The sequence below is a fragment of the Melospiza georgiana genome, chromosome 4 (assembly GCF_028018845.1).
Source record: "Melospiza georgiana isolate bMelGeo1 chromosome 4, bMelGeo1.pri, whole genome shotgun sequence".
Classification (NCBI taxonomy): Eukaryota; Metazoa; Chordata; class Aves; order Passeriformes; family Passerellidae; genus Melospiza; species Melospiza georgiana.
In genome coordinates this window covers 17,387,518-17,403,710 of record NC_080433.1, presented here as the reverse complement: position 1 = coordinate 17,403,710, position 16,193 = coordinate 17,387,518, and the positions used below count along the sequence as shown (strand labels likewise).

The following is a 16,193-nucleotide window of genomic DNA, read 5'->3' as shown; positions in this document are numbered from 1 at the left end:
CTGTATTAAGGAAATGTTTGTTTCTTTCTGAAATACTCTAAAGGTTAAAACTCTCAAAAAAGTCTTGACTAATTCTAATGTCACATGCCATAAAGACAAGGTAAGAAAGACATGTTCGTTTTTACTGAAAAAAAGTAAAAATATATTTTAAATTACATTGGAAGAACCCTGTTACTTGTACTTTTCAAATGTCAGGGCCTGTCAGTCAAGCTACAGAGTGAAAGGACAGTCTGTCATTTATGTAGAAGTTACTTGGGGTGCAGACACAGATGACACTCTTTGCTGTGTCTTCTGACACTCCAAGAAAATCATCAATAAAGTTATTAAATACAGACTATCTTATTTCTCCATCATCTTCACTTGCTGTTAGGAAATAAACAACTTTGGGGCAGGGGATGACTTGGCTGATCTCAAGCCCTTTTACAATGCCATGAACCTATAACAAAGAAATGAATTTTAGTGCTCATTTCAACCAGAGATGGCAAAGAGCAGCAGTTGTACACAGAAATTCACACGCCAGTTTTCACTGAATTCAGCAGGACCTGTGCCTGCAGAGTCTTGTGACAATTTTCAACAACTCCTACCACTGGCTCTATTGGAAATGTGAGCTTTGACTTGTGCTATATGTCAGTCCTGTTTCAATTTTTCAGTTCCTGACATTCTAGCCACTTGCACAAAGATGATGTAAAGGGCTCAGAGATTTCCCCTCTCACAGATCAGCCACTGCTGATTTTCCTTTGGAACCTAATGCCCAGTCCTAATCAGGCTAATCAGCTCCTAGTGTAAGAGCATTTAAAAAAAAACACCAGGCTCAGAGAAACTACATCTGTTCACATGAGCACTGAATGTGCTGCTATAAATTATCTGCTGAGAGCAAATCTCACCAAAAATAGAGTATTTTCCTGTGCTTCCCTTTGGCTCAGCCACAAAAACAACACATTTCCCTGGTGTCACAAGATGTGCTCTGCCCTCCAGTGTGTGAACTGGGTGACTCTAACCAACACAGGTCTGCTTTATTGGGTTATTTGTGTCTGAGATGGATTTGCCTTCTGTTGACATCAGCAATGTCCTCAGTGAAAAATCTACATGCAAGCATTTCCAGTCCCACCTGCTCAGGACCCAGCACACTGCAATGAACATTTCAGCACATTCTGACTCTCAGTAAATTCCTAATCTCTACAGTGCTCTCAAACAGCAAGACTACTCAGAATCCCAAGATAAGCAAAAAAGACTTTTAACTGCAATTTGTTCAGTTAATCAATGAAATTTTTTTCCTCTTTTATCTGAAAGGGCAAAATTGAGAGCCAAACAGCAAACCAATCAACAGGTACTGTTACATATTTTGCATTTCTGATATGAAAACATTGGGAAAAATCTGTTCTTGATAAATGAAAATCTGTCAATAAATGTTTATGACCAAATGTGAGACTGAGGCTTTTTCAGTCTGTTAAAACAAACCTTTCCTAGCATCCCATTGATCACTTCAGGCCAACAGAAACTCCTTTCCTAGGTAAAAGTTTTCAGGCTATCTGACTTTGTGTTAGGCTACCCAATGTCAATTGAACTTGCTCCACCAAGTCTGAGAAATTTGATAACATGTCTATGAAGCTGTTATTGAAAATCTACTTGCAAAGAGAAGCTGTACCCATTAATATGGTCACAAATTGTTTTCATCCCTGAAATGTCAATTTAATGGGAAAGAATGAAGGGGTAATAGCATAAGTTCAAAGTACTGGGCAAAGAAGAAATTAGTAGCCTTCTAGATGGGCAGATGTAAAAACATGTCACATCCCACAGCAAGACCTACAAAGACAATAATCAATCCTCTCTGCTCAAAGGTGAGAAACAAGGAAAACATCCAAACCAAAAGACAAATGTGACATTTCAAGAAGAATGGGGCAGAGGGTACTAAGATGCTTGCCCTCTTTGTAGATTTGTAGAGATGCTTTCAAGCTGCAACCTGACAGGATGAGAAAAGTCCTCAAACTGTTTATATACAGGAGTGACAAGGACATGAGTTTATACCATTATTTGACAGCTGTTTTCACTTAAAATTTATCTTCAGCTTTTCTAATGAATGCCAAGAAAACTTTGAACTTCCTCATGGCCAAGAGGAACTTTAAGAGGCAACAGCTATCACAAAGAATAAGAGGGACCTTTAAGAGGCAATAGCTATCACAAAGAACAGCTGGTGAGAGGACAGCTGTGACTTACCTTCAGAAAAAGCCACAAACAATGGCACAGGTCAAAGATTAGAAGTGTGTCTCCCTTCTCCTGCTCCCAGGGTCAGTTTGAGTCTGTAAATAACACAGTTACCTCTGCCCTAAACACAGCCCCAGCAGATCAGTCTGTCAGAAAACTGGACACAGCTCCATGTTTCTGCAGGAGGGAGAGGGCTCTGGTGGAGCAGCTACATCTGGAGCCTGGCTGGCCTAACTAACTCCAGCTTGCTCAGACCAGGATTGATTCAGCTTGTCCTGTGAGCCAAAGGAGCAGAGCAGGAGGACTGGCCCTTGTGCAAAGCCATTCTACCACTCCATGAGGGCCAGCCCCATCCTGGCATTGCTGTACACCAGGTGCTGCTTAGCTCCCGCACACTTTCCAGCACCCACATTATCTGTGATTTCCCACTGTCTCAATTCTACCTCAGTTCCATTAAACTGAATAATGGATCACTGCTTGGAGATAGAGAAATGTGTCAACCAAGTGTGTTTTTCAGCTTTCTTCATGGTAAAGATAATCTACTATGAAATTCCTGTGTTGAGAGTGCAAGTACACAGGTAACCCACATCCTAAGCTTGCTATGCACAAAACCTAATAGCTTAGATTACTTCTAATTGGAGAAGTTGCAACAACAATTAATTCTCCCACTACTTATTTCTTAGTCTTCTTAAAAACTATTTGAAGAATAGGAGATGTGAGCAGGCTGCTGAACTCCCATTAATACCAATATCTATACATTGCCTTAAGATGCAGTAGGATGCATCTAAAATCCTCATCTCCTGTCATCTCCCCATGCTCATCTTCTTTTTCTTGCAAAGCAGGCTCAGGAATGTCCCACTGTTTCTACAATCACAAGCTCCTGACACAGGCCCTCCTTCTGCTCCTCCTCTGAGCACTTTAGGACAAGGTCAGGCAGAGTTAAGCTAACAGAGGCTTGCTGTTAAATATTCTCATGAGTAAGAGCAGGTAGGGAGTTGAACTGCTATTTGCTTCTGGAATTTAGGTAAATGCTGTCTATCTTGGTGATTTCCTCAGGCAGACTCCTGGAGCATCACTAACCACTTCAGGCCCTGCCTGGCACACAGCACAGACAGCCCTGGTTTAGTAGGTCACTGATTCAGGGGCTTTCCAGAACATGTCATGTTCCTTGGCTATGTCCTAGTGAGTTCTTTCATCTACACAGCAGCTATGCTATATGGAGTGCTTTTACCCTTAATTTCCTTATTCTGCTTGACTTCACCTGTATTTCCTTTTTAGACCTGAATTATCCAAAATCCAGAGAGCTGTTCCCCTATCAGTTCACTCGTTTCAGTGGTAATGTGCCTGCTAGCTCAAAGTATAATGACAAAGCCATATCCCGGCCTTGCCTTTTTCTGTAGCTCATATAAAGAATAGCTTTTAAAAAAGAAATAATATCTCATTGTTAACAAAATTAGTGAAATGCATTTTTCTCCAGTTACAGGCTCAGAACATTAAGAGGTTCCTTGTCAGCTCTGTAGCCTTTTTCACACTTTCTATATCACGACGTGCTTGTGTTATTTCTCAAATGGTTTCTGTGAATGCTTTAAATAATTCCTCATTAAATCTACTGAGAAGCTAAATAATGGGTTAGTAAAACAGCAGAAATGGAAATGGCATAAGCTGAAAAATACATCTTCAGTTCCTTTCTTTCATATACAGTTCATAAAAAGCACATTTAGAAAGGTCTGATGATTCATTAAATACTAAAAGACACACACATTTTAAACATTTCAAAAGAGGAAAAGAAAGGTCCTAAAATTACATAAATCATCACATTTCAATCTTGTTGTTTACCATGGAAACATAAGGATACCTTTCAGGTCACAAAATCATCCAGAGCACAAATACTTGCACTATTATATGGACAAAGAAGGGCCTGATGCAAAGTTTGAAGTCAGTGGGAACAGTAACTTTAGTAGGCTTTGGAAGAAACAACATAAGTTACAATTATAAGGTTCTTACACCTCTAAAAAAATGCAGACAGGGGGATACTTACAATCTAGGACACTAGTCTGGTTTAAAGAATTGCTGTGAGCTTCCTCCAAACACCACAACATCCCAAGGAATGCTCTATTACAGAGCTAAAATGTCAGCATGTCTAATTTAAACAGAGACTCACTTCCCTTTTGCCTAATTTATGAGGCAAAAGGCACAATATTGAATATTCCTGTGTACTTGATGGCAAAAATCAGCAAGTCATGAAACCACTTCAAACCTTGTCATAAAAGAAGATAGAGATGGATGACTTTTGGCACCAACATGGTAAGGATATTTTAATCTCTGTTTTACTTAGTTGATAGGACTGGATTCCAAAGCCTAAAATTTTCAGAGAAAGCAACAAATATCTGGTAAAATGCCTTAAAGATTTGATGTGTCATCTGTGTACTTGTTTAGCTAGATAAAAAAAACAAACCAAACAAACAGAAGTCTAAATAAGACTTCACTGGAGAACTTCAACAAATGATGCTAATGTAAACCATTCCATCCAGCAATGATGTCATAGCTTAGATAGAGAGAGAAATGTCAATAACCTTTTAATGAAAATATACAGCAGTAAGGCATGGATTTCACTGCAGTCTTTTTTTATTATTATTATTTAATGTCTCATCAAACAAATTAGGGCTTCTATGAAAAGCAGATTTTATTTCAGGATTGCTTTCTTTATAAAGTGAAAAAACGGAATTAAAATTAAACTAAACTCGTAGAACTGCAGTGAATTCATGCCATAATAGCTAAATCATATTGAAGTAGCTAAATTATGTTGATCAGCGTGAAATGTATGGGTTTGGTCTCATCAGTGGCAACTGGAAAGCTAAATGCAAGAGAGGAAAAGCACAGAGTGAAAAGGTCCTGTTCACAGTGGCACCAAGAGGTAAAAGTACATTTAGCCAGCTGAATTCTTCATCAGTTACAGCCAACCAATGTCCTTGGCAAGGACACTGTTCCTCAAATTCAAAATGGCCTCCACAGGGACAACACACCATGCTTGGAGTGCCATAAATATGCACTGCTCATTAAGCTGAGCTAAATGAGCATTATCAGATGCAGGACATGGCCCTGAGAGCAGGAAGATATATACATGGATCTGTATATATGCACTGACACTGCTCATCAAACAGTGAACACACACAGACACAAATATGGCATGTTTACAGAACCCACAGAAAACAGGGCAATGCAGAACAAAAAAAGATAACACAGATAATAAGTAAATGATTGAATTATCCCTTTTGTGAAGAGCATCATATTCAGGTTAAAAAAAAAAAACAAACCTTACACATGACTTTTTAAAAAATCTACTAAAAACACAAAAAATCCATTTTTCATGAAGAACAGAGACGGATTAAACCAATATTGCATGAGTCTCACAATAGCCAGTGGCATGTCTGATTGCACAAGCTCAGAGACATCTTGCAGGTACAGGATCATCATCAACACAAGTACATTCCCAGCAGATAAAAATACAACATACTTTCGTAGGAGAATCATCCATGGATCTCTAATGAAGGAAAGGGCAATTTGTACTCAGATTAAATTCGTGTTACCAGAATAAAGCTGTGAGTTCTTTAAAAAAATAATGGTTCGGAAGAACTTCCATGCTTTGGATTGCTTGGATGAAGGAAATCAAACTTTCCTGAGAGAACAATTCAGAACAGACCAGCCTGACTAGTTAAATATTATGTGGCTGCATATTTAATATAATAGTAGGGGCTTAGTTAACCACCTGTTCTGCTTTTCAAGAATAAACTCTTTCACTTAATGTACAGAAAAATCCACATTCTTAAGAGCTCAGTATAAAATTATCTGACTTAAAATCAGCGCAGAAAGGAGTATCTAGATCCTAATCATGTTGATTTTCCTCTTCATCAATCTATAAAATTCATTCCCAAAAAAGAAATAAGAAATATTTAAAACTCCTCACTGTGTGACCTGAGCAATCACAAAGATCTACAAAGCACCCCCCTGGCAAAATTCATTTCTGAGCTGAGAGTGTTCCTCAAAGGACTTCCTCCACAGCCATTTATAAAAGAAGCTGTGCTTTCTGTGTGCAGATTTCTGACAGTCCTGCTGTTTCAAAATTGAGACATGCATAAAAAAGCAAAGTAGAGATATTGGAGCAATGCCTACAGCAGCAAGGCTTAGAAATCTGTGAGGCACTTTCATTGCTGCTTCAGCTCAAAAGCAAAGCTGAAACTGGTTTTGGTAAAATATTCCTAAACAAACAAAAAATGTGCGCAGCTAAAATGTAAACCATTTTCACCACTCAAGGAAAGTAGACAGAAACCTGCTATCAAAAATGTATTTCTCTGACCTTTACACAGGCACACCTCTCCAGACAGCCTCCTCCTCTGCAGAGAGGTGTCAGCCTCAAAATCTCTGCTCGTTTTCCCAACCTCTGCATCCAAATGGGGAGGGAAAGGGAGCTTCTACTCACAACACACCTTTTGAAGAGGATTTCCTATCTCTTCACACTACTTAAACAAGATGAAGCAAGAAGAAGGGACAAAACCAACAATCTTGCACCACATGCCAAGTTCCACTTTAAGGTTATTTAAATAAAAATACAGAAGGAACATAAGCTTCTGATTACACAAAGAATGGTCTTTTATAGAATATTTTGGAAAGTCAAATCTAAAACACTGTTCTTTAAAAAAGCTCAAAATCTAGAAAGAATAAATACTTTAAAATAGCATGAGAGTATATTCCTCATCTCTTGAGCCAAGAGAGGTTACTCAACACCTTATATGGCAAATCAAAAGCCCTTAATTCCCTATCAGAGAAGATCCTCTGATCCTTGTGTTAAATATTTTTTGTGCTACATCAAACAGCTCAATGCACTCCCAGGTTTCTTATCTATTCTTCACATTTTAAACCACTCTCAGTGTAAAGTGAAGTAGCAAAGACAACTCTTAAGCAATTTCCCTTGAGCTCCAGCTTAAAGATTTCATTGTAAGACTTCCTAGGACCTCAGCATTTGGGTCATTGAGATTTTTTATTTTCATTTTCCTTGCTAGCTTTAAAAAATACTTTCCACCTACATATGCTGTAAGTTAGTTCTTGGTCACACTCTAGGAATTGCCTTTGGGATAGAATTTTACAAAAGAAGTTACATTTTATGGTAAGAATGCAAACCAACAAAAAAGAGCTAGTTATTTGTATCAAATTGTGATTCATATTTGATTTGCTGTAAGTATAGAGCTACATCAGAAATTAATCTTGGATTATTTTTTTCAGTAAGAGCAACTATTATATACCCTTAATTATGTATGGTAGGTGGTAAGCTCAGTGCCTGAGCAGTTGCTATACTATTATGTGGCACTCTTTGTGCTGTCTCTATCTTCCACATCAGTCTCTTCTTGTGGGAATTAAATGCCAGGCTGTAAATCACTCTTGAAAGACAGCTGAAAAGCAAGCGTGCTTTCAGAAATGAGTGACCCAACAAAACCACCTAATTTTGCAGATTTGTTCTTTTTTGGGGTTTTTTAAAAGGTTTTTAGAAGAACCATTTTATGAAATGGTTTGTAACAATGAAGAACAATTAATCTAAGCACTACAAAAAATACACAAATTTGATCATAGAAAACTAGCATAGTTCTGTTGAAATCCATGGGTCTATCTTAGCTTGGGTCAACCAAATATCTGACCTCATCTGGGCTTGGAATTTGAGGGAAATGTGTTACATTTAAGGCTGCTACTTTCCTTTTTCTATTGTGATAAAACAAAATGGATACAACCATACAGATTTCTCTAAAAGGAAGGTTTGCTCATTATGATCTCATGATCTGTACTCCTTCAAAATATGAAATACTTTGGTTTTTACCGTGTTTTCCTGTGTGGGATTTTAAATACTAAGCATAAACAATAGGGGAAAGAAGCATCCACCACATTTTGTTTGGACAGCTCTCCAACAAAGGAGATTCTCAGGTGGTTTGTTGTTGACCCTGAGTGAGAACTGCAGCCATTGGTAACTACCTGTGAGGAAACCTTTCACTTCAGGTACATCTTCTACATAAGGATCTTGATTCGAATTTAAGCTAAAATAGCAGAACTTTATATTCAACTTTTGGAACTTCCATGCTAAAGTATCTGACAGAGAAAAGAGTACTGGTCAAGGCAGATACTACAGGAGACCTTTTTAGTCTTGTTCTTTCCTTGAAGATGTTGAGAGAACCATATTTCATATTTGGAACTGTGTTATATTAAGAGGCACCTAGTGACTTCATATTCTAGAAGTTTGAACACAACTGCAAAGGAAAGGTCATTTTTCAGTGTTACACACTGCCAAACCTAGCACTAGGCTTTCTATATGCCCTGACTTTTTCATATAGTTAAGAAAACAAATACAATCCAAAGGTGGGCTGGAATTGTGCTGGGCACATATTGGCTGTAATCAGAAGAATAAAGACTTGAAAGTAAAAATACAGGTCGACAGAACAGAAGCAAAGAAGAAACTAACAACCAAGTTAAACGCATGCCATTACCTAGGAGCAAGGGAACACGATACTTTGGAAAAGCACCGAGTGGTATTTTTAGCCCCTGCGGGCAGTGAAGAGCCATTAGTGCAATTAGAAAGCCCAGATCAGGTCGTGCTGTCTCAGCTTTGTGTCAGAGGTACCTGTATGCTGATCTAAAGCCGAAGGCATTCAAGTGGAAATGGAGCAGGACGTGACAATCTCTTGCTTAAGAGGTCTTCAGCTCAGCTGGTCTTCCTCTGCCAAAATCATCTTTCCCTCTCCAGGTATCCAGCAGCAAAGCAAGGGCAGCCTCTTGTGCCGAGCACCAAGTCCAGCAGAAGGAGCAAGAGAAACAGAGGCACAGCTCGCTGCTGCACGGGGCTCATGGGGCAGAGGAACCTGTCCTGCTTGTGCTGCCACCAACTGCAGCTACTTTGGCTCTTGGTCTCCATCTCCAACCAAACAAATTAAAGGCCAGTTAAAGCCTCCCAGTCCCCACATCACTGGGAGCTCATGAAAGGACAGGGAAGCTCTCACAGCACACAGGTGAAAAATTCTTCTGAAGGAAATAATTCACAAATTTAAAAGAACAAAACCAAAACGTGCTTGTTTAATGTAAGTTTGATTAATTCTCACTCTGCTCCTGGGGACTCAGCCTCAAACCAAGCTAGACTTTGCTCCACAACGTTTGACTTTGCATGCTACTTTTTTGCACTCTCTCTGATGAAGAAACAGGTGTGGGCTGCTACACTTTTTGCTGTCTTGCTTGACTGCAAAAATCGTCTAAGAACAGAAGCTCTTTGTGAGACAAGACTTTTAAACATTCTCAATAAAAGCAGTAGAATAACATTCTTCACTGTTCCTTACTTTCAGGAAACAGATAATTAGACAGATGGCAAAAAAATCCTACTTGGTGCATCATTCCTTTCATCTGTTAACAACAGTAAGAAATCTTCCAGAAACTGGTAAAAACAATGATGAATAATTCTCTGCTTAATCCTGAACTAACCCTGTCCTGCCAACACTGGAATCTGAATGCTTAGAAAAATCTCAGGTTTGGACCTGTCAGTCTCACAGGCTGAGATTAAAGCATGTGATGGTATAAAATTCTGACAAATGCATTCACAAAGCTGAGATTGTTGCAGATTCATAAGGACAACTGTAACATAAATCACTGACCTGTCTCAAGACCCTTACACTTTAAATATGTAGAGATGCACCTAAAGTGACAGGTCAGAATCCAGATAAAGAACTTTCTGAACAATTCTACCATTCAGGCTGCTTAATCCTTTGGTCTCTGTTACTGGACAAAAAGAGCGTGTCAGCTTTTCTCAGTCTGTGGTCCACACATCTGAGATGTTCCATGAGATATCAGATGCTCCTTTCCCCCCATTCACATTTTCTTCTCAGGAGACAGCTCTTTGATTTATCTACTGCAACAGACCCTAGGAGAATGTCTTGTTTAGACTCTGCAGTTTTACACTTGCACTCTGAGTACATGTTACTTGCATGGCACTACTCAAAGGCAGTTCTGACACTGATGGTACTAAGTAAGAAATATAACCTACTACAGGGTACTGCTCAGCTTCCCAGAATAAAATTTACTCGAGCAGAAACTACTTTTATGGGTTTTAGCTTTCATATTTTCTACTTATGCTTTTTGTGTATAACATATTTCAAAACAAAGAATTAACAAAATTACCACCAGACAAGACTGTGCCCAGTTAAAGGCTAAAGGTCCTGCTCAGGTGTAGAAGATAAGAAATTATTAGCTGCTCTCTCAGGAGAGAGAAAAGAGAGAAAGCTATCACACCTTTAAAATGTCATCCCGGTTTGCATTTTCTTTCTGTGCCTCATTCGAAGCAGATGCTACATTTTGGCAGGAAATTAAGAGCAAAACCTTCCTGCACAGATTAATTTCATGACTCAATTTGTACAAAATAAGCCTTCTGTGAGTTGAACACCACCCTTTGGAAAAACCTGACTGGGTGCTCCAGGCTGAGAAGAGGGGTGCTGTGGAGGCTCCTGCACACTGCCAGCCACTCCCTCGCTGGTCCTCACACCTCTGACTCCTCTGTCCAGTGGGATTTGTGTCTTGCCGGGGGAACTACCAATGCCACCAGCAGGCTAAGCTCCACCCAGGCACAGGGGTGCAGCCTCTGTGGATGCCAGTGGGACTGCACCCACATGCACCACAGCAGGACTTTCCACACTGCATCTGAAACCAGTTTGGGCCGCTGCCGGCACAACGTCGTCTCCTGCCACCCATGACACAGGAGGAGACATTTTGCTTTTCAACAAGGCGCCCAAATTAAATTGCATCTGCAGTGTTGGGAGGGTCCCCTGCTCTGCTAACCACTCAGCACCACATGCACCCAAGGAAAAAATGTTTACCTGGTATGGCCACGGTTAACCTTTTTTCCTTGCTGAGACGGTGCCCATGGATGAATTCACTCATGGAAGGGGGGCCCCGCAGAAGATATGATTCTGTGGAGGCGGGATGAGGGGGGGCTCTTATTAATTTCTGGAGGTAGGTCCCTGAAGTCCTGGGATGGCTCTGATCACAAAGGGAAGGTGAGAATAGTCTTGCAGGAGATCCAAGAAAAATACATATGGAAACAAAAGAGTTTTACTTTAATTACCTTTCAAAGCCTCATGAATGACAATATCATCTTAACTTGCTTAACAGGTAAAAATCAACTATCGTTGACACCCCATGTCATTTCCAGAGCAGGACACCATGCTTGCATTGGAGATCAACATGAGGTTGGGTTGTATCTCGGCATCCTCAAGTCACCTTGTACAAGGTTCCCTGATTGTTCTCTTGGTTTTGCATTGTGATTAGAGCATACAAGAAAAGGAGATGATTATCTAGGACTTCTCTAACAGAGTCCGCTTCATCTTCAAAACCATGGAGATGCCCACACCTAGAGAGTTTTGGCAGGGGCAGGCACAAGACATGAGCTCACTGCTTGAACAGCAAAATATTTGCATTAGGTTATGAATGGCAGCCATCCCCTTCAAAAGATTTCTTGCACCCATGTAGAAAAATTGATCTGAGTGAACACATCCATATTGTTTTCACACTGATAAAGAACAAGTGAGCACCAGAGCTTAACAAAGAAATGCAGCTTCTTCCATGTGAAGCACTAAAATGCTCATAGAGCACAATCCTCCTTTTATTTCAGATGCTCATTACGGAAAACCACAGGGAAAACTTAAAGAAAACTTGTTAAAGAAAATACATTCACACTTAATATTAAAGACATACAAGATGCACCGAGACACTGACAGAATATAGTTCAAAACACTGCATTCAGAAGGAGGAAATAACAGTGAGTAGGTGGATCAGAACCACATGTTGCCAGGCTTTGAATTTCATACTTATATCCTCCCCGCCTCCTTCTCCCCAGTCAAAGGACAGAAAGAAAAAAAAAACAAAATAAAGAAAGGAATCATTATGTTTATAATTCAGTGAACGACTTTAATGCAAGTCTGGCTACTGCACTGTACTGTAAAGATCACTGCATGCATACCTTTTCCTCTGAGTGCCACTGCTGACCAGTAAGTTTGGTTGCTGTGGGCCCTGACTATGCAGGAGGAAAGTGTCTATGCTTGGCACGGTGGCTGATGCCTCCTCACTTACTTTAGGGCTGCCGATCTTGCTCTTTCCCAGCTTGCCTTTGCTGCGCCGCGACTGCTCGTGGTCGAACTCTAAATCCTCCAGGCGCTGGGTCAGGGCAAGCTTTTGCTGGATAGCCATGCGCAGCAGAGAGTTCAGAGTCTTCTTCTCATCCTCTGCAGCTGCCAGCTGCCTCTGCATCTCATCCAGCTGTGTGACGTACTCATCACACCTGCAGAAAGACAGGGCAGAGATCTGGGGAAGCAGCCCAAGAACTGACCCTACCAGTGAGCACATTCCCGGGCTTCTGTTACAGAGCCAGACTCAGATCCCAGCTTTTGCTGCCCCTAATCGTGGCAGCCTGAATTCTTCTGTTCCCCTCTGAATCAATTTGGACTTGGATCTGAATGTTCCATTCAGCAAGAATGGAACTTCCCATTCAGCAAGACAACCTGTGCCTATATCAACATAGTCTATGACAATGTAATGTGTTTCTGATGCAATTGGAGGGGAGGTATGGGATTATTTCCAGTTCAGACCACAAATAACAATTTTGGGTGCTGCTTCTCCCAGTAAGTAACCATGGATGATAATGCTACCAATTAGCAAATACTATTTTCTACAGGCAGTCATATCCACTTCAAGAGAGTATTACACAAAAAGAGTGCAAGTAGTTTGAACACTTGACACATCAGATTTTATGAAATGAGAAACCTTCCATTATTTACCCTTGTTAATCACTTACTACCATGACTACCATTAGTTACCATTGATTAAAGGGATACTATTAGGAAACCCCAAACCTGGAAGATATTTCACATTTACTGTTGAATTTCTTGGAGGAGTGTTCATCACTACTCCTTTTTAATCCTCAGCCTTTTTTACCCACATGGAAAATTATCTTTTCATTTGCTTTAGATCTCTGAGAACAAAAACCACCTTTCTTACGATTTTGTTCGATTTAAGACCAAGTTCAATTTATTTCTGCTTCTAGCAAAACTTCCCAAAGTTAACAGGAAAAGCAAGGCATTTCAAAATTGTCTTAAAACACTTTTTGAAGTGAAATAACTTCAGTTTGATAGCAATAGACCATGTAATCAGTAAGAACCAAGAGCAATAAAAATCAATGTATCCCAGCACTGAGATGCTTCACAGACAGCAGTACTGCCTGACCATCAGACATTTGTAGAAACACCCAAGGATTTTTCATGTTTAATGATGCAGCTTTCACCAGACCTCATTCCCACTAGATCTGGGTGAATCTAAGCAGTTTTGCTGTATAATTGCAATTGTGTAATGGATGAGTATGTAATTTTATCAGTATCACTTACAGAAAGCAAGCATAGAAAACTATTTTAGTCTTCCTTATCAAAATGGGCGATGCAATAAACCCTTGAATTATTGTAAACTGAGGGATGAACATAATTTCTCTGAAATTTTAATCTTGCCCTTGGGAAACAGAACCAAAGTATACCTGAAAATGTGTAGTTAGTTATTCTTCACACAAATACTTATATATATACTGCACTTCCCTTTTGAACAATTCAGGCACTGCAAGCAAAAAGTACTGCGTCAGACACAGCTTCATCTACAGTTTCAGTATTATCTTTCTTCTACAGGACCTTAATAAGCATGATTGCTGCTACCCAAGCCTTGAGGAAAAGAGGAAATTATGAAATGCCAGCTGGCTTAAAGCCAACATGCACACCTATTTCTGCTCCAAGCTGTGAGATGCATGTTGATGCTTAAATCAGTTTCCTTGACAGACATGAAATCAGCATTCTGAATATTATAGTAATTCCTATTTAAAATTAATTTACTTTAATGTCTATGTTATCAGAGTTTTAAAGCCTCATTCTTGTAACCAGATGGGTCTTGTGTCCTTGTCTTTTATTCTCTCCTGTTTTCCTCTTTGTCCAAGAGACCTCAATTGTTCCCAAACATGTTTCCTGTTGAAAATTTTTAGCTGCAACACCTGCAGCAACTCCTGTGGCACACTGCCACTAGAGGAATGAATTGCCTTCCATTAATATGCCAATACATCAATTTTGATTTTGGAAAAAGTTTGATTTTTCTCAGGTATTAGAAGATGTTTTTGGTATTTGCACATCTGATTTGTAAAACAGTCCAAGTGAACAGTTAAGAAACATGTGCCATGAAGGTAGATATTACTAATGCAGTCTTAGATGAACTTGCTATAAACTATATCAAGCTCTCTTGAGAAATCTGCATATACTAGATGCTATTAGCTGTTGTTCAAACAAAACCAATCTCATTAATACATTTTCCAGAGCAAGCCCACTTTTTTTTTTTTTTTTAGTAAGTTTAAAAGAAAGGTTAAACCTAAATCATGCAAGTAGAAGCCTCTATTAACTTCTGCTGAATTAACAGCCTCAGATCTCCTGCAATTTGGCAGCAGAGAAGGTTACTCTGTGTAGTGGGAGGTAAGAACTGCCTCCAGCCATAGCTTTTCCTTTCACTGAGATATTCCCAGCTATGTGCAAGTGTGGGATAAAAGGAGAAGTGTTTCCAATTAAAAAATAAAAAAGCATTGCACACATCTATATTGCCTTTCACCCACACATTTGATAAACATTCATCAAGTCTCACAAAAGCAAGATAAAGGTTAATGATCTCCTAAGAGAAAAGGGTAAAGAGCTCCTAGGAAAGAGGACTTCTGGCACAGCAGAGACCATTGCAGGGCTGCAGGATACTCCAGGGCTCTGAATGGGTTTCAGGAGAGTTCAAATAGTGATAGCAAAAGTCAGGTTATGTCCTCCTGAATCAGAACTCTCCTCAGTTTCCCTCTTGCCCCAAGACAGGTTGTAAGCTGCAAGCCACTATTAAATAAGCAGCACTGTTTTCTCGCTGTCTGCTGGTGTACTTAGAGCAATAGTCAAGGTTTCACCTATTTTTCATTCCTCTCATCTCAGAATGAAAGCAGACAGACACATAAGCCCACTTATTTTTTATGAACTGATCCAAGAAGCTTATATAGGATTTTAAGGGATTTCTGGTTCCATCTATCCCTCTCGTCTAGGAACATAAACCAAATACCAAATCAGGCTTATGTGTAATTTAGGTAACATAAATCATAGCAGAGCTTGAGCTAAAACCCAGTGACACTGACAGTGACAGGTCCCTGCTCTAACTAGATAATCATAATTCTCTTCTGTTCAAAAATGTTTTCTCAGCTCCAGGATCTGTTCAATCTTCCTACTCAGTCTGTTCAGCACACATTTTTCTTTTAAAATTATCATAAGAAAATATTTTGATGGATAAAGAATAAAATCCATGCATGCAGTGTCAGGACTATGGCAATATTTCCTGCTCTCTCCAATCACACATCTCAGTTTAGGCTGGCAAAGCAAGCAGTGTAGGGAGTCAGTGTATTTTGCTTCCTGAATAGCTTAAGGATCCTGTTCAAAAGTAGTTCCTTCTCTCCTTCAGCTCAGGACTTCCTCTCTCAGGACAACACCTACTCTAGATTGGAAAACTAATATTTTAAATAATTATTTATTGTTCCTCTGGATGAGTGCTGCTCGTCACTTCACAAACACAGACCACCCTTACCCTGGGTCAGAACTCAGGGTGAGAGTGAGGGGAAACAACAGGAGAGGCAGGAAAGGCTTCTTTGGGAATTCCTCATTTTCTCTGGGAATACCAGAAGCAGCCCATGACAAAATAAGCAGGTTAAAGGCTGCACATGGCACTGGCATCTAACAGAAACTTCAGCTCTGTTTTGCCAACCTCTTGAATCCCACAAAAGTGGTTTATATGCTGTAGCTTTCTTTTTTTAAGAGAGGCGTTCCAGGAAATATTCTTGACAGGTCTGAAGCACATAAATCCCAGAAAAGGGATACACAGCTAAT

At 39.7% G+C, this 16,193-nt stretch overlaps 1 protein-coding gene across 5 annotated transcripts in view; it reads right to left on the bottom strand.

The window, feature by feature from the left end:
• Positions 1-16,193, bottom strand: part of BICD1 (BICD cargo adaptor 1) — a 170,959-nt gene that overhangs the window by 13,969 nt on the left and 140,797 nt on the right. For 3 of the 5 annotated variants that reach the window (XM_058021969.1, XM_058021972.1, XM_058021970.1), the window contains exon 7: positions 12,346-12,553. In XM_058021969.1, coding sequence (XP_057877952.1) covers positions 12,346-12,553 — 208 coding nt within the window. Of the gene's footprint in view, positions 1-11,093; positions 11,285-12,235; positions 12,554-16,193 lie in introns of all 5 variants that reach the window. The other 2 variants (XM_058021974.1, XM_058021973.1) reach the window with 1 other exon arrangement.